General features: G+C 34.3%; 1 protein-coding gene and 1 pseudogene across 2 annotated transcripts in view; both read left to right on the forward strand.

Moving 5' to 3' along the window:
• Positions 1-27,047, forward strand: part of P4HA1 (prolyl 4-hydroxylase subunit alpha 1) — a 67,844-nt gene that overhangs the window by 36,240 nt on the left and 4,557 nt on the right. Inside the window, exons 7-12 of one of the 2 annotated variants that reach the window (XM_006218975.4) lie at positions 454-650; positions 2,910-3,086; positions 6,222-6,292; positions 18,706-18,805; positions 22,762-22,815; positions 25,565-25,630. In XM_006218975.4, the coding sequence (XP_006219037.1) occupies positions 454-650; positions 2,910-3,086; positions 6,222-6,292; positions 18,706-18,805; positions 22,762-22,815; positions 25,565-25,630 (665 nt within the window). Of the gene's footprint in view, positions 1-453; positions 651-2,909; positions 3,087-5,125; positions 5,197-6,221; positions 6,293-18,705; positions 18,806-22,761; positions 22,816-25,564; positions 25,631-27,047 lie in introns of both variants that reach the window. The other variant, XM_006218974.4, reaches the window with a different exon arrangement.
• On the forward strand, positions 13,699-15,748 carry LOC140699522 (enolase-phosphatase E1 pseudogene; annotated as a pseudogene).

A 27,047-nucleotide genomic window follows, 5' to 3' on the forward strand; every position in this document is an offset into this window, starting at 1 on the left:
TCTCTGTTTATAATGTATCTGTGGTAAAGGTAGCTTTTGAACTGTATACCCTGTCTTCCCCATAGTGATTACATTTAATTCCCAGAAAAATATTTTCCATTGCTTAAAGTAAGTATAAAGAGTAATATTTTAAAATTCATTTGACATCAAATTGATCATATTTCCTTTGGCTGATCAGTAACTTCTCAAAGTAGAAGCAGTTATTGCTACTTTGAGATAAATGGCTGATTCCATTTTCAGAACTCTCTTTATGTAGGATTACTGTATGTCCTGAGCTTGGGGTTTACACCTATTATTTTGGTATAATAATTTTTATTAGTGCCACCTTTAACTCTCAAAAGCGTCCTGGTTTGGAAGGTAAATTATATGTTCCTCCACTTTTATATTATTGGATTTGGATGCTTGAGCAACTGTAAACTTACTCATGGACATGCTTGCTTTCTTTTCTAATAGATCCTGAACATCAAAGAGCTAATGGTAACTTAAAATATTTTGAGTATATAATGGCTAAAGAAAAAGATGACAATAAGTCTGCTTCAGATGGCCAATCTGATCAGAAAACCACACCGAAGAAAAAAGGGGTTGCTGTGGATTACCTGCCAGAGAGACAGAAGTACGAAATGCTGTGCCGTGGGGAGGGTATCAAAATGGTAAAGTGGAAAAGCCAATTGTGTGTGTGTGAATGTGCATGTATGTGTGTTTGTACATAGTTCTAGAGAGAATCAGAGTTCTTTTATATTTAAGCTTATGTGATAAAAATCAGAATTATTCATAAAGTATTATAGTATGCCACAGCACTGTATTGTGAGTATCACACTTAACATGCTCCAATGCTTAGTAAAATAGCTTTAAAATAGACCTTGTGAATCATATACCATTATAGGCATTTTTGGTAATTAGTACCCTTTTCATAGATTAAAAAAGTTTTGGTTTTTTTTTTTAAGGTAAAGGATCAGGTAATTTAAGGGAAGTGATAAAATTTTTTCTTACATCTTAATGCAAAAGAGATTTCAGCAGTTTTAAATAGAAATAATACACCATTGTAACCCATCCTATGAAGCTATGAATTTATCTACACAATAATCTCTTGTGGTTTTGCTCCCAGTCAACTTTGCTGAGGGAGGTGTTTGTCCGTTTAAGAAATGTTGAAAATGCCAAACTACTTTCAACATATTTTTGGCTTTAATAGTCTTTAAAATACTAAAATGTGTCTATAAATATCCCTTTGTTTACTATATGTCTGTATTTATGTATTTATACTTGGAGTACCAGTGCTTCAGGATTCTAACAGAGTATTGGCCAAAAATAAACAAGTTCAAGTCTGGGGAACATAGGTTTTTTGTTCAGCCTCAGGACTTTTCAGAGCCTTTTTATGATTCTGTGCATTATGGATATGATATACTTTATTTTCTAACGTTAATTGATCATGGAACCCTTTTTAAAGGAATATCGTGTGGTACTAGTGTTCAGCTGAATGCAGGCATACGTAGAAGGGGTTAGTGAATTTTTGAAGTAGGTACTTGTAAGTGAAAACATTTGAATAGCGCTTAACTTTTTCTCTACTGCTGATAAACTCAAGCTGGGTAGTATGTTTTGATATTGATGACTGCTTGATATTTGATGACTTATGTTGAAAACCTAACCTCTAATAAGGTGAACAAGTAGATCATATCTATGTTGACTCTTTTGATAAGTTCATGGATTCCCAGAACTGGTTACTTTTGCTTTGGGAGCTAATGAGTAAATATAAATTTGACTCAACTAAACATTTTTTTTTAAATTTCACATCTAAATATTTTACTGTGTATCTTTTAAAGATAAGGACTCTTCAGAAATAAGCACAGTACCGTTATCACAGTATCTCCAGTATCACAGTATTCACAGTAGTTCTATAATACTATCAAATAGCTAGTCAGTGGTCAAATTTCCAACAGTAAGCACATATTTTTTTATTGCCCTTAAAAACTCTTAAAGAGAGCAAAATAGAACTATTGGTATAAAACAGAAGTCTGTTAATTTGCCAGTTTGTTGATGTGACATACACATGTCAACCCTGCCTAAGATCAAAGGACATCCTTTTTCTCAGAATAGTTAAATTCATCTCATCATCATATAAGAGATTTATGTGATATAACACCTTGGATTTGATTCTAGGTAAAGAAGATATAAGCGTAAACATCAATCATTATTTGTTTTTGTATAATTAAAACCAAAACTAATATTATTCCTACTTCATATATGACATGCTTATTTAATCAAGAGAAGAATCAGCAATGGAATAACTTACTTAGTTAATATAATACATAGATAATTGAAAGGAATATGTATTTGTTTTGTTGACTACTCTTTAATACCTGCTAATAAAAGCACCTGTTTTCTTTAATAACTTATTTTCTCTTTTTCAGAGCCACCCATTTTCATCTTTACTTTAAAGAAAAATCCTTTAATTTTTTTTTTTTGAATTGGGAGGTATTAGGGAAAACATGTTAGGATTTTGTTTTTCCTTTTAGAAACTTCATCTTTCTGGATATTTCCCAGGTACTTTGTGAAGTTTGAAGCAGTGCTGGTCATTCATTTCGTGTTTCCATAAATGTTTTATTATTTCTCTCATATTATGTCTGAACCTTATTTTGGTGAGAAAAGGGTTAAAGAGAAACTCTCCATCTTTTAAAAAAAAAAATTAAGGCCTACCATTGCTTCTAGAAAATAATCATTAATAAAACTTTTTAAATCCTGAAGGTCCTGTTTGATGCAGAGTATTTGTAGAGTACTCTTTCTTCTATGTATTCTTCCTCAGATACTCTGTGTACACCAGCATAATTATTGTTTCTTATCTGCATAGGAACAAGCAGATAATAAATAATAAAAAATATTACTACTCTAATATATTTATCATTCTTTATGTTCAGACTCCTCGGAGACAAAAGAAACTCTTCTGCCGCTACCACGATGGAAATCGGAATCCTAAATTTATTCTGGCTCCAGCCAAACAGGAGGACGAGTGGGACAAGCCTCGTATTATCCGCTTCCATGATATTATTTCTGATGCAGAAATTGAAATTGTTAAAGATCTAGCAAAACCAAGGGTAAGTAATTTTTTGTCGTCTTTTCTCTCCTCAGTTTACCTAACCAATGTTTCAGTTTTTCCTTTGCAAGATTATAAAAATGATAATCGATACGGCAATAACCCCACAGATAGTTTTAGATGTTGTCGTGAGCTAATGGAATTATTAACTAAGCCCAATTTATACCAGTTGTTCTCTGTTATCAGCACAAACAACATACCTTGCAACTGGGCTTTATAAGCACTTAATTGTGAAAATCATAGATGAGGTTTTTATTCACACTTAACAAATTTGTGTTTCAGCTACTTCCTGAATAACTTTTTTGTGTACTTTGGAGCCCTTTAATCTCAGAAACCAGCTTTTTCATATCTTCTGTAGTTTTATCTGAAGGAATTCTTGAAGTATTTTTTATTACCGTTTAGACACATTATTACTAGAAAGATACAATTGGGCACAAAATCATGCTAATTTGAAATAATGACATCTAGGGTTTCTGACTTTAACCCACATCATTTATCTTAATAAGATAAACAATTTATTGTAAACACAATCCTATAAACTTAGTGTTTAACATAGAAATTCTTCTTTTGTGAGAATGTATGAAAGACTGCCCTTTATGTTCTTGCCTTTTTTCCCATCGGCTTGTTCTTAAAATCTGTCTGGTCTTATTGATAGTAAAATACACACTGCCATCATTTTCATAAAGAGATTAAGTAAACCCTAGTAATATTTTTGCTGTCTTATTATACGGGAGTTGGCAGATTTTACTGTAAAGACCCGGACAGTAAATATTTTTCAGGCTTTGCAGGCTGTACAGTCTGTCATAACCACTCACCTCTGCTGTTGTAGTACAAAAGGCAGCCACAGAAAATAGATAAATGTGTGACTGTATTCCAGTAAAACTTGATGTCTAAAAGCAAATAGCTGGCTGAATTTGGTCCATGAATCAAGTTTGCTGATCCTTAGTGTATCATAAAAGTTGAGTTATCTGGATATCTGTACTGCAAAATGAACTTGAAGTCAGAATTTTTGTTGTTGTTGTTAAGTTTTACTACTTTTCAAAATGAGTACTTTCTGTTGTTGTTGTTGTTGTTGTTTTTACTAAAGATTACATTTTGAATGGAAAAGACTGGTCTAATATGTTTGGGTGTTGTCCAAAGGAGTTCTTACAAATCTCTCAACCAGAATGCTACTTATAATCACATCATATTCTGCCGTTCTCTTTTGGTTTCCTATTTTAGTCCATTATTTGTGGTCAGTAAACCAGTAAACCAAAATACCTTGGGAGAATATTTATGAAGAATTCATTTTGTTCTTTTAAAAAAAAGAAAGAATTCATTTCTAGGTTCAGAGGCCCCAGTCTGCGGAGGGGATGCCTCAGTTGGATTTTTTGGATCAAGAAATTCAATGGCAATAAAAATTCCATACTCTTTGGTTAATCTTCAACTCGTCTTCCATTTGTAGAAAAAAGTTTAAAATCATTATCTTGGCTGTCATCTCTTTCTGTTTTTTTTTTTTTTTAACATTTATGAGTTTGTTTCATCTGCCTTTGTGCTCAGTCCAAGATTATTTCACTATTTATGTGAAATATATGAACAAATATCTTGAAGGAAGAAGAGATTGACCTTGAAACAAGTTTTGGACAACATTATCTTTGCAAACATTGCTATCAGTGAAAAAAATTAAAATCAACTGCATTAACTGCAGATAGCCATTTTCATAACTTATGAATTAGACTTCAAATTTTAGAAATTTCTTTCCTTTACTTCTCATCCTGTAGCTTTTGAAAGAAATTTAATTTCCAGTCTTTTTTGTTTTGTATTCTCCATTCATGCAAAACAAAAACAAAATTTTAAAAATACTTTAAAAAAATATAAAAATTAAAAAAAAAAACAAACAGCTGGCTTTCAAGGCTTAACCCAGGTGACTGGAAGTCTGTGGAATTATTTTCTCTTTTCAGCCTCCTTTGTAAAAATCCCACAGTTCTGACTGGTTGGATAAATGTGGTTCATTTTTTTTTTTGTTTTGTAATGCAACTATTTTGATGGTTGGCTTCACAGCTGAGGCGAGCCACCATTTCAAATCCAATAACAGGAGACTTGGAGACGGTACATTACAGAATTAGCAAAAGGTAAGAGATGTGTATGCTGCATATTTTGCCTTCTAATGAGTGTTTTGTACATCCTACAGGAATTATTCACTTAAGGGAAGTAGGTCATTTTCAGTCTCCAGTCAAGTCACCACCTATTTTTACGCATGGATAAACTGCTTTGTGTTTCACAGGTCTTTCCCTTTAACTAGAAGTTCTGTTTTTAATATTTAATTGGCCTGTTATTTTTAGGGAATTAATATGCTTTGCATCTCCCTTCAAGTCATAGATCAAATATCCAGGAAATGGCTTTATACTTGTATGTTTTCTTTTTCCTTTTTCTTGCCAAAGAGCGAAAAAAAGAAAAAGCAGCAGCCTGGATTCATCTGGGAATAGTCTTTGTTTATGTAATTCTCTGACATTCATAAATGCTGCAGTGAATTCACATCATTCTTCATGGTAATTGTATTGGCATTTGTTCATGCATCTTGTAAAATAACATTGTCATTTTGGAGTAATCTGTATTCCTCCTGTTGGAGTTTTTATTTTTAAAAGCTTGCTGACTTAAAAGTTGGCAAGGGAAAGAACAGAGTTAGACTTCTGATCTCAGTCTTCCAAATGCTATTACTTACGAGCTTAGTTGCCTTTTACTTCACCAGAGAGACTTAACAACAGTTTTAGCTTGGTGAGAGTTTAAAAAAAAATGAATTTAAAGAGTCTACTCATTATTCTTTTGTCAAATAACTTGAAGAACATTAAACTTCTACTTCTGAGAAAGCGCCTGTGAAACCCAGTGCTATAAATCATTTACATACAGCTTCAAATGATTTTTTTAAAAAAAGTGAAAGGACAATAAACCTACAACAAAAATCTGTCAACCCATTTTCTCTTGATTTGGAAGTGGCTTTTCATATTTGCCACCTTTCTAAATGTTTTTGCTGATTTGAAACCATTACCTACCATCCAATCTGAACCCTTCCAATCACCTGTGGCTTGGCAAAACAAAACAAAAGCTCAAAATTGCCTGCTACGTGAGTAAGTCCTTGTCCTTTCTCTTTTTTTTGTAGCTGAGCCGAGCTACAGTACATGACCCTGAGACTGGAAAATTGACCACAGCACAGTACAGAGTATCTAAGAGGTAAGGGAGTAATGGGAAGAATTTTTAGTCATATTTGGACCATTTTCTTTCTTGAGAATCTGATTTTCATAAAACTCATCATATGGTTTCTAAGACCCAGGCTGTTAGGCATAGGTATTTGATGACAACCGTGCCTGACTTTTTATGATGGACTAATAAACAGACATGGTTATGGGGCAGTTAATAGAGATTTTCCAGAGTAACTTACTAGTTCTCATACTAAAAATAAGGGAAGTTCCCTAAGACCCTTCATAGAACAAAACCTAATTTGGCCTGTGTAGTAAAGCAGGGGTTTAATAAGAATCTCTGGATCACTCATCTATAGGTGGTGAGAAAATGAATGCCTTGAAGGATTACCTAACCGATCCTCTGCAAGTCAGTTGGTTTCAGATTCTTCGCTTTTAACAATATTTAAGAGAATCTACTTAAATTATTGTGTGATAGATTGCTGAAATAATTTTTAATGAAAAGTCACTGTATAACTTATGTATATAACTTAGAGGAGCTCACAGAGTGACGTTATTCCAACAGAACTCCTTTGTCAGCTCTCATAAAAATGAATACAGAAATATCATTGAGGAAAAAAAAAACTTGAGCCAAATTTGGTCTCATTGTAGCACTAAGTAATATTAACAGATACAATACCTGATTGAAATTAATAAAATAAGCTTCATCCATCTCATTAGGAACATTTTAACATAGTTTTACTTTTTATTTTTGATAGTGATTGTTTAATTGTGTTATTTAGATTAACATGTACTAATAATAATTGTAGTAAATCATTCTAGGAGACGTTATTTTTAACACTTAGGCCTTTATGTTATAGGGACTTTATATTTCTATCAGTTTACATAAATATTTTGTTGTAGAGAAGTATAATGTGACTAATAAAAGATTTCTAGGCATGGAAATATATCACTCTAGGGCAGGGCTTTTATCCTCAACACTATTGACATTTTGGATCAGATTGTTGTTGGTTGGCTGACCTGAGTCTTGTATGTTTAGGAACATCGCTAGTGCCCACTGGATGCCAGTAGCACCCTTCATCCTAGTTGTGACATTCAAAAATGTCCTTAGCCATTGCCAGCTTTCCCCTGGTAGGCAAAATTCCCATCCCTGGGGACTCAAACTCTCCACCACTGTTGAGAACCACTGTTCTAAGTTAAGAATGGAATGAAAAGGCAAGTTCAAGAAAAAAAAGAAAAGAATGACATAAAATTTCCAAGTATTTAAAAAATGCTTTACTCATGTATTTTTTAAAGTGGAGGATGGTGAGCATCAAATCATTATGGTATTTAGATTCCACTGGATACATAAAACAAATAATCATTTTTCAGAAATTACCACTATTTTCTGTATGTCAGAATTAAATCCTTTGAAATTCTTAGGATGGAAAATTTCAGTTGTCAACTAAAAATATTGCAAAGGAGTAAATAGGTTTTAACAACTATTCCAGGAGGCCCTCAAAAAATACTACTCCTGCAAGTCATAGCAAAGGTACTGTAAAGCCTAGATGGAATGCATTGGTTCGTTTCCTTAATTACTCTTTTGGGGCAAAGCTTTATGTCCTTGATGTATTAACTGTCAATATCCCCCACACACATATCCTGGTTTCCTGTTTGCCTTATACCACTACCTGACCGCTTGCCCCAGTTAGAAAACATGATAAAAATTAAATTTCCCAAAATAAGATTAAAAAACAATTTTTTTATTCCCAAAATAAGATTTTGATTTCAGCAACACTAATAGATGGCAAGGATTTGCAGTAACTAATTGGGATAGACATGTAGACATGTTGAGCTATGGTGTACAATGCTTTTGTGCATTACAGTTAACCCTCATTTTAAGTTAAGTAAGCTCATTTTCCATTTTATTACAGAACTTTGTGTCTTAAAAATGAACCCCTTACCTATTTTTTAAAAATAACTTAATCCATTATATATATGTGATTATTTCATGGTTTTAGGCATTTTTACTGTCATAAAGCTTGTAAGTATCTAAATTCTCCAGATTTGGATGCTTTTAGAGAGCATATAAAATAAAATTTCATGAACTTAGTATTTTGGAAGTCATTTTTGGAAGTTTTCTATATATACAGTGGACCTTTTGACGAAATATTCAGCCCACAGAATCAGTGGGCTCTTACCAACAAAATAAATTACTCTTGGAAAGGTGATCTACAACCATTTTTTTCCGTAAGAACTAAGTATTTCTAAATATTTTGAACTTATTTTTTAAGTATTGTAATTTTATAGCTCCGAGAAGCAATTTTATTGGATTTTTGAGAAAGGCACAACCATACTTACATAGAACAGCAGAAGGCATTTAGCCAGTAGCATTAGAAGACTAACACCAGAATAAATTCACTCAGTCTTGGCAAAGTATGTAGTGTGTGTGTGTGTTTTCAAAACAACCTAGTAAGAAAGGAATTTCATAGCACAGTGATTTTCATCTTTGCTCTTAAGAAAAGTTGTTCACCAACTCTTTTAAAAATAAAATATATATGTTGAGAGAGAGATTTTTTAAAGAAGGAATTTGTTCCATAAAAATATACAATACATTTCATATTTTAACAAATAAGTTTTTACTGTTTTGGAAATTTAATAGCTTTGTCAAGGCATTTTCTGCCCATCAGTATAAATCTGAAGTTTTAAGATTTCTACAAGTGAAATAAAAGTTTTATGTTTCCTTTCATATGATACCTCTAAAAAAGGCATCTCAAATGTAAAATAGTAGAAAGAATTTATGTGTAATGATATCAGCTAATGTGATCCCTTCTACTCTGGAAATATCTGTATTTTGAAAGGGTCAGAAGGGAATTTCAAGTATCTGTATTTTGAGAAATTTCCAAGTGATTGCATCATCATCTGTGGAAGTAAAAATATGTTCCAGTATTTTAGCAAATAGAATTTTCTTTTAGCAAGTATGTGTGGAAATCCATCACTGTTTAAAAAAATGAAGTTTTTATTTACTTTATTGACTATCTGTGAACTTCTAGCAGATCATCTTTGTCTTTTCCAATATTTAAAAAAAAAGAGAGAAACTAAAAATTTACTCTGGATTGTTAATGGAGAAGCCAATAATTTTGGCTAGATCAGAGAAGTGGAATTTTAGTTTTTGAATGGTAAACATTTGGTTATGAACTCTGAAACAGTTTAGTTATATGAGCTCATAAGTCCATTTAAAGTAATATACATAATGAGATATAAACAGTCTATTTAGTGTGGTGGGAAAAGCTGCTTTGCTTCTGGTGGGCTAGTCTTGGAAGTAGTTTTCATTTTTTTACTTTGAAGTACAGACTTCTACAATATATATTTTTTATGCTGAAGATTTAATTTACCCCATGTTAAAGGAGCAAATACAGTCTAAAAAGCATATTAATATTTTTACAATATAAAGGCCAGTACAGATAGCTTTGAATGATTTCAGGTACTTTTTACATTTGGCATAACTTTTTCTGTTTTTTTTAATTGAAGTATAGTTGATTTACAATGTTGTGTTAGTTTCAGGTGTACAGCAAAGGGATGCAGTTATACATATATATATATATATGAGGTAACAAACTGGATAGATCTATAGTGTCATTGCATAATTGTCCCACTAAGAACCAAGGGACTGGTTAAATTTCCCGTCTAGATGATTAGCATTTCTTTGTTAACTATCAAGCACTTAGAGAATTATTGAAAGTTTTGCTTTCTATAACTGGCTTTTGGGGACCTGAATTATCTTTTACCTTTTAAAAAAATCACATGGTGGTTTTATGTTAACTAATTGTAAATTGTTTATTTTTACATATGTTGGATTAGAAGAAGGTAGTGGTAGTATTCAAATTATGTCATTTAGATTTTCCTTTGGAGGTTTGCAACAGTCTCCAAAACCTCCAAAATGGTATTGTCTGTTACTTGCATATGCCTGCCTTAGTATTAGAAATAGTCATGCAGGGTGAGAATGTTGCTCCTTACACAAATAAAGCATTCCAGTAATATTTTTAAAATCATATACTAAAAGAATAGTGAATTTTTTTTAATAGCAGAAACTCAATAGAAAGGAAAAAATACTGAAGTGTTATTCTACACATACAACTTAGATCTCAGGTTCCTGTCATTAAGATCAAAAGGAAGATATTTTGGGTATTTAGTTATTAATGGAAAAAAGGGACACATAAAATTATCTGGAGAAAGAATTTTTTTTCTCCTGGCACTAATTGTGTTTTGTGGAAACCTGTATAACTTAGTTGACATTTTCAGTTTTAATTGTACAAAAAATGAATGTTCTTCAAAATTGTTTTTACTATTACAGTAAATGCTGTATAACTATACATTCTAACTTAGTTAAAGCACTGAGTACTAGAAGAAAGAACCTTGATTTCTGATGATTTAATTTAATGCAGGAATAAGACATCCAGATCCTAAAAAATAATTAACATATATTGCAGTATCATTGTCTCTACTGAATTTTTAGCAATGTTAAAACAATTCAGAGCTGATTTCTTAGATTACCTGATAGGCCTACAAAAATGTTGCTGAAGACAGATTAGCAGTAATGCTTTAAGAATGGGATCTAGATGAATAAAATATTTTAAACATATGGAGTTCTCCAGCTTAGGAGAATCTTCCTGTGTTTTGGAGAGGACTATCATTCAACCTTAAAAAGGAATGAAATTCTAATACATGCTATAACATGGATTAACCTTGATGACATTATACTAAGTGAAAATAAGCCAGGCACAGAAGGATAAATATTGTATGATTCTGCTTATAGTTACCTAGAATAGGCAAATCATTCAGACAAGAAGTGGATTAGAGGTTACCAGGGGCTAGGAGGAGAGGGAAATGGCAAATTATTGTTTAATGGGTACAGAACTTAAGTCTGAGATGATGAAAAAGTTTTGGAAACGGATAGTGGTGATGGTTGTGCAACTTTGTGAAGGTACTTAACACCAGTGAATTGTACACTTAAAAATGGTTAAAATGATAAATTGTTATGTATATTTTACCATGTTTTTTTAGAAAATGGATAAAATGGATAATTTCACATTGTGTATCTTTTACCACAGTAATTTTTTTTAATGAGGTAGTGCTATGTGTTTTGATTTGGGAAGATGTCAGAAGTACTTTCAAGGGAAAAAAAGTGTACGTGTATATTGAGGTAGAAGATTGAAGGGTGGGTGGCTTCCTTTTTGTTTTATTTAATTGTCAGTATGTTTATACACGGGGAAATGCTGAGAGGATATATACTATTTGTTAAATAGTGTTTATCTGTGAGGAGCGTGGCTAGGAAAAGGACTTCATATACTTTTGTACTGTTTGTTTTTATAAGTATTTCTTTTTAAAACAGCTTTATTGAGATATACCACACAATTCGCCCATTTAAAATGTACAGTTCAGTAGCTTTCAGGATTTCAGAGAGTTGTGTATCCATTACCACAATTAATTTTAGAATGTTTTCATTACCCCAAAGAGAAAGTCTACACTCCTTAGCCATAACCTCCCAATCCTTAATCCCCTCCCTGCCACAGCAGCCCTAAATGATGGCTTATCTACTTTCTGTCTTTATGGATTTGCCTATTCTGGATATTTTGTTTGAATGAAATCATATAATATGTGACCTTTAGTATTTGGCTTCTTTCACTTAGCATGTTTTCAAGGTATGGCTGAAAAATATTCTTTTGTATGGATATTCCACATGTTATCTGTCTTATCTATTGATAGATATGTGGGTTGTTTTTACTTTGTGGCTGTTATGAATGACACTGCTTTAAAATTCATGTCAAAAAGTTTATCTTGATGTTGTCCAGTTTACTTTTGTTGTTGTTGCCTGTGCTTTTGAGGTCATAGCTAAACCACTCTCTAATCTAAGGTCACAAAGATATATGCCTGTGGTTTTTTCTAAGAAATTTGTAATTCTAGCTCCTATATTAGGTCTTTAATCCCTTTTGAGTTATTTTTTTTAATATGGTGTGAGGTAGGGGCCTATCTTGTTTCTTTTGCATATGGTAACCCAGAACCATTTGTTGAATATAAAAAGCATTTCTTGGTTTTATAATTTTAAAAGTATAAAATGAAAGATTGGAATGATAATTTGCTAGGATGGCAGAAGTGAAGGTGTTCTCGATAACAGGAGACTTCAGGCTGAAGAGTAAGCAAGGAAAAGGGTAAAGATAAAAAGGGAGACAGCCTTTCCATAGGCCTTACTCCAACAGTTACTGTCTTCAAAAGCATAGATTGAAGCTGCAGCCTCTGTAAGACTGAAGGACAATGCTTCTACCAAAGTATGAGAGGAAAGGATAGGAATAGATGCTTCAGAATTGGTGGTAGCAGGGAAGGAAGTTGAAGACACCAGAAGACAGGTTCCCTCTGATAGGTTCCAGGATGAAATAGGAATAGTTGTTTTATCAAGATGTATTTAGTCTGAAATTTTATTAGAACAGTTGTCAATCTTGTGTTATAATTATCTATAAAAATCAAGTCATTAGTTGGTTGCTTTTAAAGGTCAAAAATCTATCAAATTGTCAAAGATAGGTACATTGGCAGACTAGATTAGCTCTACCAGGAACTTGGTCAGAATTGGGAGAAATAAGTTCTTAGTATATTTATCTACTACATCCTTTATAACAGTAAAATTCGTGGATCCTTCCTATTTCTGCTACATTGGTGAATTCTACTCAGCCAGTCTATAAATTTGCATGAGATCATCTGACAAATACTTATGGTAAAATAGTATACATCCTGGATTAGTTCTAAGACATCTTTAGGATTCATTCATTCAGCAAGTATCTATTGAGCATCTACTCTGTGCCAGGGGACTGTAATATGTTCCACAGATACAGTGGTGAGCAAAACCAGGTAGAATTTATATGTATTAAGAACTAGTAGTTGAATGAAGATGTCTTACCTTAATCAAATAACAAGTTAATGTACAATTACTATGATAAATGCTATAAAGAAAGGGAATATAGAACTATAAAAATGTATTGGGGGAAGTTGCCTTCTCCACTTTCATGTGCATGGAGGTAGCCTCTCCATGACGTGCTTCAAGTTGCAGGCAACTCTGAGATTAATGGAGGACTATGAGAATTTCAGCATGATTCTGAGGGCACAGCTGCCACCCTCCCAACCAGGGGTCTTCTCATTGTAACATCCAGCAGGTGCCCACCAAAGTCACTGTGATCCTGTTAGATACTAAAGGTACCAGAAGCTTGATTACTTTTGTGAAGAACATTTTGTGTTTTTTACATCAAAGAAAACGTTAAGAGTATCTTAAAGATAATTCTTCCCTCTTGGAAGGAAGGGGAATTCCAGCAGGACCTCTGTCTTTTGAGGAAACAAGCTGAAGAGGATTCCCATGGTGATGGGGTGTTCTGATCCCTGCAGCATCTGGGAAATGGGGTGGATAGCCCATACTAGATGATCCATGCTGTGGTAGGTAGTGTGTGCTGGCAGGTGCCTCTGGACTGAAAGACCACGGTACTGAAGCAGCTTCAGGGCTACAGAGAGGGCACCATTCTTTGAAGCCGTGGTTCCAGCATTAGGAAATGGAGAAGCTGCAGTCAAGGTGTATATTCTTCAGGGATTGTGGAGGCACAGAAACTGTTACTTGGATAGTGTACGGAGGAAGATTTTATTTTTAACTTTCAATTATTTGCTTTATTTATTTTTTTGAGGTATAGTCAATTTACAGTGTTCTGTCAATTTCTGGTGTACAGTGCAATTCTTCAGTCATATACGTATATATATATATTCATTTTCATATTCTTCTTCACCATGAGCTTCTACAAGATATTGAATATATTTCCCTGTGCTATACAGTATAAACTTGTTTGTCTATTTTTATATATACCAATCTATCTGCAAATCTCGAACTCCTAGTTTATCCCTTCCCACCTCCCTCCCTCCCCTGGCAACCACAAGTCTGTATTCTATGTCTGTGAGTCTGTTTCTGTTTTATATGTAAGTTCTATTGTTTGTTTCTTTTAAGATTCCACATATGAGTGATCTCATATGGTATTTTTCTTTCTCTTTCTGGCTTACCTCACTTAGAATGACATTCTCCAGGGCCTTCCATGTTGCTGCAAATGGCATTATTTTATCATTTTTATGGCCGAGTAGTATTCCATTGTATAAATATACCACTTCTTCTTTATCCAGACATCTGTTGATGGACATTGAGGTTGTTTCCATGTCTTGGTATTGTAAATAGTGCTGCTATGAACATTGGGATGCAGGTGTCTTTTTGAATTAGGATTCCCTCTGGATATATGTCCAGGAGTGGAATTGCTGGGTCATATGGTAAGTCTATTTTTAGTCTTTTGAGGATTCTACATACTGTCTTCCACAATGGCTGCACCAAACTGCAACCAACAGTGTAGGAGGGTTCCCTTTTCTCCACACCCTCTCCAGCATTTATCATTTCTGGATTTTTGAATGATGGCCATTCTGACTGGTGTGAGGTGATACCTCATTGTAGTTTTGATTTGCATTTCTCTGATAATTAGTGATACTGAGCATTTTTTCATGGGCCCATTGGTCATTTGTATGTCTTCCTTGGAGAATTGCTTGTTTAGGTCTTCTGCCCATTTTTGGATTGGGTTGTTGTTGTTTTCTTATTAAATTGTATGAGCTGTTTCTATAGTCTGGAAGTCAAGCCCTTGTCAGTTTCATCTTTTGCAGATATTTTCTCTCAATCTGTAGGTGGTTTTGTTTTGCTTGTGGTTTCCTTTGCTGTGCAAAAGCTTCTAAGTTTAATTAGGTCCCGTTTGTTTATTTTTGCTTTTATTTCTATTGCTTGGGTAGACTGCCCAAGGAGAACATTGCTGAGATGTATGTGAGATAATGTTTTGCCTATGTTTCCTTCTAGGAGTTTTATTATGTTTTGTCTTATGTTTAAGTCTTTGATCCATTTTGAGTTTATTTTTGTGTATGGTGCGAGGGAGTATTCTAACTTCGCTGATTTATATGCTGCTGTCCGGTTTTCCCAGTACCATTTGCTGAAGATACTGTCTTTATTCCATTGTATGCTCTTGCCTCCTTTGTCAAAGATTAATTGACCAAAAGTTTGTGGGTTCATTTCTGGGCTCTATTCTGTTCCATTGATCCATACGTCTGTGTTTGTACGAATACCATACTGTTTTGATTACTGTAGCTCTGTAGTGAGGAAGATATTCTTGAGCTTGTTGATGTTACTTTGATATCAAGATTGGGTCCAAAGTAGAGAATGAGTTACTGAATGACTGTAAACAGCACTGAGTGCTAGTTGGCAACATCCTATTCCTGACAAACATTACTCTCCAGGCTAGTGCTGCTGAGGAAGTGGACATGCATGTAGCTATGGTGGTAAGTCATGATGATGTAGGATTAATAGATGATGAAAAGATATAGCTTCATCACATTCTTCAGCAAATTGTACTTGCCCTCCTCCACCCCGAAAAGGATTTCTAAGACAAAATGTTCTTCATAGTTGTCTTTGTAGTCTAACTTTATTTTATGGTGAAAGTAATATACACGCACATATGTATGCAAATATGTGTGTGTTCAGATTACCTTCCAGAGGTACATGAGTGAAAAAAAGCTCAGTGAAATGGAAACTCATTTATAAATCTATTATATGTAAAAATTGTGTGAAACCACAACACATTATTGAGGGCAAAGTATAGTTGTTAGAGCAAATGTGTTATGTATCAGGTCATATACCAAAATGGAAATCAAGTTTTGAGAAGTTATTCAGAAGCCTTGCTGTTCTAAAAAACTGGAAATGTCTTAAAGGCTTACTCCTAATAATTAATTGACCCTATTTAATTGTGAGGGAATAAAATTTAGACCACAACAGCTGCATTTGCCTAACTACATAGAAAAGACAGATTTTTGCTTGTGCTCCAAAATAGGACAAAATAGAAAAAAACCCAAAAACTCATTTCAGTCTTGAATAGAATGTATGTTACTTAAGAAGAAACTCACTAATTGTTGTGGTACTCACAGCAAACATTTGCTTTGCCAGTGAAAAAGGTACATTGATGTAACAGCCAAGATGAAGTTCTTAATGTTTCATGAAACAGTCCTAATCCTGTCGACCATTATCACTATAGATTAGATAGTTGCTTTCTGACAATTTCTTAGTACAGTCTGAGAAAATATATTGTTTTATACTATTAAAAATGAGTTTACTGAAATCAGTTCATCAGATTAAGAATAATCCTAATATATCTTCCTCTGAAATTGTTTTGAGAAATGTAAAGTTTATAACAGTATTTATCCTGGTTCAGTTCTCATAGCATGTCATGTCAATTTCATGTTGTGCTTAGTTAAAAACTTCCTCCTCCTTCTTCCTCTTACTGTTTGAAAAAAAGCTTTGACCTGGTCTGGCACAGGGAGGAGTCAAGGAAGGCTTCTCTGAAGAAGAGATGGCTAAAGTGATAATCCAAAAGCTTAGGTCTGCAGAGTAAAAAAGAACATTCTGGGCAGAGAGGAGCATGCGCACTAGTGTTAGAGGAAACATGTTCGTGAAGAAGTGTTGCTGAGGTGCTGGGAGAAGGCAGAATAGGGTGATAAGAGGCTAAAAGGGAGACAACGATGGAACAACCAGAGAGACCAAAGGAATACCTGGAGGGTGCGTGAGTGAGGAGGGAGAACACTGAAATGTTACTGCAAGAGCAGCTACCGTGAGAAAAGGAAAACCTCATTAGATTTAGTAGCACAGTAGGGTTATCGGTGATGTTAGCAAGAACAGTTTTGATGGAATGATAGGGACTAAAACTAGGTTGGAATGGATTGAGCCATGAGGAGTCTGAAAAGGCTGACTTGAGAAAGAAGTTGGTAACTGGAGAGAAAGAATTTAAAATTCTTATTTATTTAATGGGAGAGACTTAAGCCCAGCTGAAAGCTATGGGAGGAGGTACTGAGAAGGGATGTTGATTATGTAAGAGAGAGAAGGGCTGTCACTGATTATGGTTCCTAAAATGGCAGAAGACAATAGAATCTAAGGCAGAGGGTTGGCCTTAAATAATGGAGAGAAATCGCTTTGAACTGGAGTGAAGTACATATAAGGAATAGATTGTATGGTTTCTGTTCTCGCTATGAAGTAGGAGGTAGGCTATCCACTGAGTGTAGGGGGAGTCTGAGGTCGGCTGGGGTTCAGAGTGGAGGAGAGAGTAAGAGTAAGGGCTCGTTTGGAGTTAGTGTTCATGAATTTTTAGTGGAACACAGCTGTCCTATTTCATGACTTTGTCCAGTAGGATTTGGTGACACAGGTATAAGCTTGGAGGAAAGAAACTCATTCAGAATTTTGTTTTTGCCAGACAGTCTAAGTTACGCTTTTAGCAGAAATGCTGTTGAAATAGTGGATCATGGATTCAAAGCTTGATGAGAGAAGTGCAGAAAAAGTCTGATAGACTAGGGAAAAGCGTATATAAAGGAGAGAGTTGAATTTTGGGGTGCTTTTTTATTGAGCTCTGGTTCACTTACCGTAAAATTCACCCTCTGAAGTGTACAGTTCAGTGGTTTTAAATCTTTTTAGCTGTGCAACCATTACCATTATCTAATTCCAAAACATTTTCATCACCACAGAAGGAAATCCTGTACCCATTAGGGGTCATTCCCGGGCAACCACTAATCTACTTACTTTCTGTATCTGTTGCTTTGCCTGTTCTGGGCATTTCATATAAATGGAATCATAGTGTGTGGCCTTTTGTGTCTGACTTATCTTTCTACATAATGGTTTCAAGGTTCATCCATGTTGTGTCATGTGTCAGTACTTCACTCCTTCCTTTCATGGCACAATATATCCATCGTATGGATATATCACATTTTATGTATCTCTTTATTATTTGATGGACATTTGGATTATTTCCATTTTTTGGCCATTATTAATAATGCTGCCGTGAACATATCTATACAAGCTTTTGTATGAACATACGTTTTAATTTTCATGAGTGTATGCCTAGGAGTGGAATTGCTGGGTCATGTGGAAACTGTTTAATAATTTGAGGAACTGCCAAAATGTTTTCCAAAGTGGCTGCACCATTTTATATTCCAGCAATGTATGATAATTCCAGTTTCTTCACATCATCACCAACACTTGTTCCTATACCTTACCTAGAAGGAACAATTGTTTACAATTTGGTGTATGTGTTTTTCCAGAATTTAAAAAAATTCTCGTATATAGTCCTATATAGCCTTCTTACATTAATTTAAGCTGTTTTCTTAGAAACTAATAATACTAGATTTTCCCTTTCCAATCTCTAACTGTAGAAGATAACATCTTTTAAAAATTATATCAGTAAGAATCACATCAAGCAAGCAAATCAATTAAATGTCTATAGATACAGGCTTATTGTCCTGTATTACAGCTTTTTAAATGACAGCTGTTGGTCTTCATGGATTGAAACTTTATCAGTAAAGCTAATATTTTCTTGTTTTTAGTGCCTGGCTGTCTGGCTATGAAAACCCTGTAGTGTCTCGAATTAATATGCGAATACAAGATCTAACAGGACTAGATGTTTCCACAGCAGAGGAACTACAGGTAGGTAATCACATTATCTTATACTTCTTCAAAATATGCATCAGATGAGATTTTTCTGACACTGTACAGGCAGTACTCAGTTTGCAGGATGGTTTGGGACTCTAAAAGTGACTATGTAAAGTGATCTTAATAATTAGTGGGGAAAATTATGATTGTTCTTTGACCTGTAAAATTTTTTAATCAAAACATTAAAAATTTTTACTTGAGTATAAATACATATTATTCCTTTTCCTATATAATACTAATATTTATTAAGTGCATTGTGATTTTTTTTTTTCTCCCCATTCCTAGGCCTATTAGGTAGCCAGGACAGTTTTTTTTTTTTTTAAATAGTTTTGTTTTTTTCTCTTTTCTACTGAGATGTAATTCACATACCATAAAATTTATCCTGGTTTTGTTGTATTCATATGGTTGTGCAACCATCACCACTATTTTCATCACCCCAAAAGAAACCCCATTTAAATGATCACTCTCCATTCCCCGTCCTAGTGCCCCTGGCAACCACTACTCTACTTTCTGTGTATAAATTTGCCTATTATAGATATTTTATATAAGTTGAGTAATATAATTTGTGGCCTAATATATCTGGCTTATTTCACTTAACAATGTTTTTAAAGTGTATATATGTTGTATTATGGATCTTTTTCATGGCTGAATAATAATCTATTGTTTGGCTATAACACATTTTATTTATTAATCAGTTGAAGGACATTTGGATTGTTTCCACTCTTTGGCTATTATGACTAAAGCTGTGAACACTTGTGTACAAGTTTTTGTACAATTAAATATTTAAATTTCCCTTGGGTATTACCTACAAATGCAGTTGCTGGGTCATGTGTTAACTTTAGTTTAATATTTGAGGAACTGTTAGACTGTTCCAGAATGGCTGCATGATTTTACAATCCTGTTGTCAGTGTATGAGGGTCCCAGTTTCTTCACATTCCTTGCCAATACTTGTTCTTGTCCAGTTTTTAATTGAGGTCATTCTAATGGATTTGAGGTGCTATCTTGTTATGGTTTTTATTTGCATTTTCCTGATGGCTAATGATGTTGAGTATCTTTTCATGACCTCATTGGCCATTTATGTATCTTTGAAAAAATGTCTATTCAAATCCTTTTCCCATTTTTTAACTGAGTTTTTTTTTTTTATTGTTGAGTTGTATGGTGTTCATGTGTTACAGCTACTAGACCTGTATCAGGTGTATGGTTTGCAGATATTTTCTCCCATTCTGTGGGGTGTCTCACTTTCCTCATGTCCTTTGGCACAAAATTTTTAATTTTGAGGAAGTCTGATATGTCTTTTTTCTGTTCCTTTTTTTTAATGTGGTAAAATATACATAAGATATACCGTTTTAACAGCTCAGTAGCATTAAGTATATTCATACTGCTCTGCAGTCATTAACACTGTCCGTCCAGAACTTTTTCATCTTCCCATACTAAAGCTCTGTACCCACTAAACAAAAACTCCCCCTCTCCCTCACCTCAAATCCTGGCACCAATCATTCCACTTTGTACCTAGGAATTTGACTAGTCTAGTTATTTCCTATAAGTGGAATCACACATAATTGTCCTTTCGGGTCTGATTTATTTCACTTATCATAACATCTTCACAGTTCCATCCATGTTATAGTATATAGTATCTCTTTTTATTGGTTGCTTATGCTTACGATGTCTAAGAAACCATTGCCTGATCCAAGGTCAAAAGATTTATACAAGTTTTATTTCTTACATTTAGGTTCTTGATCCACTTAATGTCAATTTTTTTAAGTGGTATGAGGTAGAGGTCCAACTTCATTCTTTTCTCGTGGATAGTCAGTTGTCCCAGCATCATTTGTTGAAGACTAGTCTTCCCTGTTGAATTATCTCAGTAATTTAAAACATTAGAAAGATTGAGGATTTCAGTGTTTTATTTTCTTATAAATACTTACCAATAGTTTATTTTCCTTCTTCTCATTGTGAAACTTAGGATACAGATTGAGCATCTTGTCTGTCTCTGCCTTTGCAGATTGTCACACTTCTATGTCACACTTCTAAGTTTGGATCAGCTTTTGACACTGTATCCTTTGTGCTTTCAATGTTAAATATCTCTGAGGGATCTTTTATTGGTGAAGATTTTTTCCAGAGTCACTTCCTCCAAGATATCTTCATCCTTTTCATCAGTTACTCTCCTTATGTTAATAACTTTGCCTTTACCAAGGTCCTCTGGCTGTGTATCTAGAATTTCTGAAACAATTTGGAAGCCTTCTCTTTTGTCAGCCTTTTCTTCTGTATCTTCATTTAAGTTTGATTTGAATTTCACTTACAGCAGTTTGCTTTCCATTTCTCTGCCTTACTTTATCTTTCTTGGCCAATTCCCTCTTCCAATTATCTATTTTTATAAAATATCACATAGGTTTTTACTGGGAGATAAGGAGGTAGCACAACTACGTGCTTTTGCTGTCTGTGCATGAACTAACAGAGGTGCAATGACCAATCACTGATAGACTTTGGAATAAGTGGTGTGACTGGTCTTGACCATGCTGTGCAGCTGTTATTTATATAATAGTTTGTGGAATGAAGAGCTAGCAGCAATATTTGCACTTTATGCAATTACTTACAGTTAATATACCGTGGTAACTTAGATATCCACAGAGGTGTTGGGGGGCTGGTGTTAACAGTTAGCTAAACTATAGTTTCTGACATTTGTGCATTTGTGCAAAACAAGACTGCCTGTATTTCAATTTGTTGAAGTTATTTACTCCATAGTCATCTACAACTTCCTTGGTACTCATTTGACAATTAAAAACTCTGTGTCTTTCTTTCCTAATTTATATTTATTCTCACCTGCCTAACCTTCACAGGCTCTTTCAGGCTGCTTGATATATTTCTAACTTAATAGGCTGATCCAACCCAAGGCATCTACAACGTAAGAAGTAAAAGATCTATGGTAATAATAATTTACATAGGACTTCGACTTTGCTGTGGGCAACACTCTTTTAGTTATGTTCTCATTTCATTGCATAAGCAATGCTCTTTAAACTACATTCTCCTTTCATTTTGTCAGCTTTTTGTCATTGGGTTGGAAGGGGGGAGTGAAGGAAAGTATCATTCTGCTTATTTTACAAATTAGAAGGCTGAGATTGTATCCAAAGTTACATATGCTGTATTGTAACTTAGAAATCTAGAACTTGAACTTAGACCAAATATTTTTCTTACTTCCTTTTGCTGCTTCACACTGGGACATTGTCATATCCAAATGAAGTTGTTAGGGCCCTCCATAAGGAATAAATTGATGTTAACTTTTTCCCTTTTTTACCTAAGTAGGGAAAAAAAAATATAGGAAAGAGACTTCCATTATAGTAGATTGGGAGTTTGCCAGCATTTTGGGCTTTGGAAAATATGAATCTTGATTTAAATTTTAAAGGAAAGTGTTTAGTGAAAATTAGTAATGGAAATCTGAAAATTTTAATTCTAAAATTCTAATTCAAATTTTGTTATGTATTAGGGAAAACCGTGTCCCCCAAATATTTGCTAAAGAAAAGCATATTAACTAAGGTCCTAAAATACCTTATGAGGGGGATGGAAAATAAATAGGTGAAGGGAATTAAGAGGCATAAAGGAAGTTACAAGAATGTAATGTATAAGACAGGAAGTACAACCAGTATTCTGAAACAACTTTGTGTGGATAGTATTCTATAAAAATATCTAATTACTATGTTGTACACCTGAAACTAATAATATTGTAAGTCAAATATATTTCAATTAAAAAAAACAAGGTTCTAAAATTGTATACAGTAGCTATCCTTAGTTTTTCATCCTTGGTTTCTTAGGAACTCTCATTGATTTAAATGTTTTGCTTCTCATTTATTTAGAAGCACCTAATAATCATGGTATATAAGGAGCTAAAATGGGACTCAGTTTTTTTTGGGTAGTAATCTTGATACTTCTTTTATTCATGCTTTATTTCTCTCCTTCAGGTAGCAAATTATGGAGTTGGAGGACAGTACGAACCCCATTTTGATTTTGCACGGGTAAGTTAAAAAAAATATATGTAGGAGTTCTACTGAAGCTTAGATATGATACATCTTTTTTTTTCACAGTCAGTATACAATGTGTCAATTTCTGGTGTACAGTGTAATGTTTCAGTCATACATATACATGCGTATATTCGTTTTCATATTCTTTCTTTATTATAGATTACAGGCATGATATGTTAATTAATTCTGTTCTTTTAGTATTAAAAATTCATAGCCTATTTGGAATTTGTGGGCACGTGGTAGAATAGATACTCTGTTAAGCTTTTTTTAGCAGTAAAGAATGCCTAGAGACACAGCAAAAGACCTTAGGATACTTTTAAATGCATTGCTGAACCTTGAAGAAAGTAAAGGGAATTCTCAAAGGCAAACTGAAAGAAACCCTGGACATTAAAATTAGAAAGTTAAAGGGGAGCAAAAAAGCTGAGACTGGAGACACGTACCTCCAGGAATCTAGAGCTTTGGAGATTAACAGCCCTGTGGAAGGACCTGCCACAGTGTAGGCTGCTAACCTGAGACTCCTGCAAAAAACTTAAGCCTCCAAAAGGATTACACCTTCAGGTAAAGAATGGCCTTGAAAATAATCTGCTTTGAGTCAGGCGCCTTGAGGAGAGTTTCTTCTTGCATCCTGGCTTGGGTATGATGTGTTACAGGGAGCTTCTCCTGGCAGTTTGAAAGCATAGGCCTACCTTTACGTGAACCTCAGATTTGAATATTTATACCCTGGAAGAGGAGAGATTAAAGTTGTTCAGTTAGTAGTGCTCCTTGGTACCTGGCATAAATAAACCTGTATCCTCCCTGAAAAGAAGCATACTTGTTCCAGTACCTCTAGAATTTTAAAAATTAAGTTCAGCCAAATATGAATTCATTAAAAAAATTTACTAATTGGTAGTAAGACACCATTGGTGAGACTAAAACAATGAACAGTTTAGATACCCCCAGGATGTTATCAGTTACAGATACAGAATATAAAGTAACTAATAATTATATTAAATATTTAATAACTATATAATTATATACTAAAAATAAAAGGATAAAAATTAATTCTCAAAATGATTTAATATATTTGAAAAATAGAAGCTTTAGGTAGAAAAGTTGTTGAAATTTTAAATTTAATGGATAAACAGATTAGAGGGCTGAAATAAATTAGTGAATTAACCAATAAATCTGAAGAAATTACAGGAATACATTGAGAGACAAGAGGATAAAAAATAGAAAATAGCTATAGAGACTGGAGAATAACATATTGAGCTATAAATTGACATTTATCTTAACTAATTTATGCTTTATAATAATTACATGAACTCTAAGGAATGTGCCAGGTATCCTAATAAACTTCTTGATCTGTTACTATTTTTAGATAAGGGTATATTCTTTGGAAAGAAAACACAGTCTGTATTGTGTTATAGCCCTTGACTGACTTAATCCCAGAATCCTAGACTCTTTCCGTATAGGCTAGCAAAGAATATATTTTCAGTCTCTTTTCTTTCTCTTTCCAATTATTGAAATATAACTGAGCATCTTGGATAATGTGAAAGACTACTGTTTAAGTCCTGACATTAATGTAACTAAATTTTTTTTCTTTTTCCTTTTGAAATAATTGTAGATTCCTAGGAAGTTTCAAAAAATGTACAGGGAGATCCCATGCCCCCTTCACTCAGCCTTCTTCAGTGTTAATGCTCCGCCTAACTGTAGTACCAGCCCTGGCACAGCCAGGGGGCTGGCACTGGCAGAGCCACAGAGCTCACTCATATTTCACCCATTATACTTGCATTTGTGTGTGTGTGTGCGCGCATCTGTCTGTAGTTTTTTTTTTTTTAACGTGTAGCTTTGTGTAGCTACCCCTACAATCAAGATACATAACCACACCATCACTGCAAGACTCCCTTGCAGTACTGCTCTGTAGCTGCACAGAGCCTTCTGCCTCCCGTCCCTAACTGCCGGTAGCCACTAATCTGTTCTTCACCATAATTATGTCACAAATCTTATACACATCATGTATCCTTTTGAAGTCTCTTTTCATTCAGCCTAACTCCCTTGAGATTCACCCATGTTTTTGCAGAACATACCAATAGGGTGTTCTTTTTTAGTGCTGAGTAGTATTCGATGGTATGGATACACCAGTTTAGTCCTTCACCCTTTGAAGGACATTAAGGTAGTTTCCATTTTGGGGATGTTATAAATGTGTATAAATTTCTGTATGAAAGATACATTCATTTTTCTGGGAAAATGCCAAGAGGCTATACTGTATTTTAATTTACATTTAAATAACCAGATGTGAATTCTCCAGCCAGACTAAAGTGTTGATGGCCCCAAAGACAGACAAGAATAGTAGCAGTGAACATTTGAATGCATCATGAGTTCAAAGTAAATCTCAAGGTAATTTTTTTTACCCAGAGAATAGACTTCATGAATTTAAGAGGCCCTCAGGTCTTGCTTTTTAAGAAAGTAAAACTATAGGTGTTAATTTTTCAAATAATCTATGCATAGTGGAAATTGGCTCTCAGTATTTAAGCTAACAAATCTGGGTTTTCCCCTGAATGGGCATATCAAAAGTATTGAACGTACAGGCTAAATAACAACCCACAAGTATCTGAGTGCCTGTCGTATATAGTGCACTGGACGTTGTAAATGAACCTCCTTGTCCTGTTATTAGCTTACCATACGGCATGTTACTAATGTTAGCTGCCCCTGGAGAATTTGCATTACTGAATTTTTACACCACTGAATTGTGTTTTATTCACAGAAAGATGAGCCAGATGCTTTCAAAGAGCTGGGAACAGGAAACAGAATTGCTACATGGCTGTTCTATGTAAGTTACAGCTAAAATTTAAGTTGGGATTCGATCACATGACTCATTTATTTTGATGTGTTCAGATGTTTGTTCTGTTTAACTCTTATCTAGCACCCTACTTGAAAAAAAAATTCTAAACTCCCTTTACTCAGTTGTAAAAACTTTCATTTGTAACTTTTTCAGATTGTAATGACTACAACCTGAAGAAGAAACTTAAAATTACTGGTAGTCCATACCCCAAAATAACAATTTCTTCAGGTAGTGGGACTGTCTGTTTATGTCATCTGTAATGTGTATATAAACATCTCTGTGCATTTATATGAGTTTATGTATATATACACATTTTAATAAATTTCTTTTGAATTTTTAATTGATATATATCATATCAGAGAAGTGTACAGATCAAAGGATATAACTTGCTAAATTTTCACAAAGTGAACACATTTGGTGTAATCAGCACCCAGATAGAGAAATAGCACATTACAGCACCCTAGAAGCTGTTTCATCAAGGGTAACCATTCACAAATTATTCAGTAGTTTCAAAACAGTATGATCTTTTATTTTTTAAACAGTTTATATATTCATATGATAGAAAAAGTTAAGCTTTGATCATAATATTTGTCCCAGTTATATACTGCTGCATAAGAAATCACCCCAAAACTGACTGGTTTAAAATAACTTTTTCTCATGGTTCTGAGGTTGACTGGGCTTTATTCATGGTTCTTGCTCTGGCTCTCTCATGCATTCGCAGTCAGGTGATGGCTGGCACTGGGGTCGCCTTGAAGGCTGAGGTTGAGGCTAACTAGCTGTTGGCCAAAATAACTGCGCGTGGCCTGGGCTTCCTCACAGCATGGTGGCTTGATGCCAAGAGCAAGTATCCCTCCCAAAGCAAGGCCGTAAGTGGCATTTTTATTAGCTGTCCTCAGAAGCCAAGTGCTGTCACTGCTGCTGTATTTTATTAACTGAGGCATTTATAAAGGTCTGTCAAGGTTCAAGGGGAAGGGACACAGACCCTACCACTCAGGAAGAATGTCAACATCATGGGAAAAAAACATTTCGGATAGGACATACTGGGATATGTTATATGTGGGAAGTGTAATCTACCATGTTGTAAACTTTGTTAACTTAAAAAGATAGATTTTATACCTGGACTTAATTTGGTCACTTCCTCGCTGTTTCCATCTCCTACCCCATTTGATTTGTATGAAATGGCATCGCTTTTGCTATCTGATGTATCTCACTCCCTATCAAAACCTGTCTCTCTCTACTCGGTCTGTTCTTTCGTCTTGCTCCCTGCTACCTTCCCTGTTTAATCTTTTGCCCTAATTCTTCCATTCCTCTTTCCGTTTTTTCTTATATCCCTCTCTCCCTATGTCCATCCTACCTTCTCACCTTCTGATTTTTTTCCTCTCTCCCCCGACTCCATCTTCTTTCC

This window comes from Vicugna pacos, chromosome 11 (genome assembly GCF_048564905.1).
Source record: "Vicugna pacos chromosome 11, VicPac4, whole genome shotgun sequence".
Lineage (NCBI taxonomy): Eukaryota > Metazoa > Chordata > Mammalia > Artiodactyla > Camelidae > Vicugna > Vicugna pacos.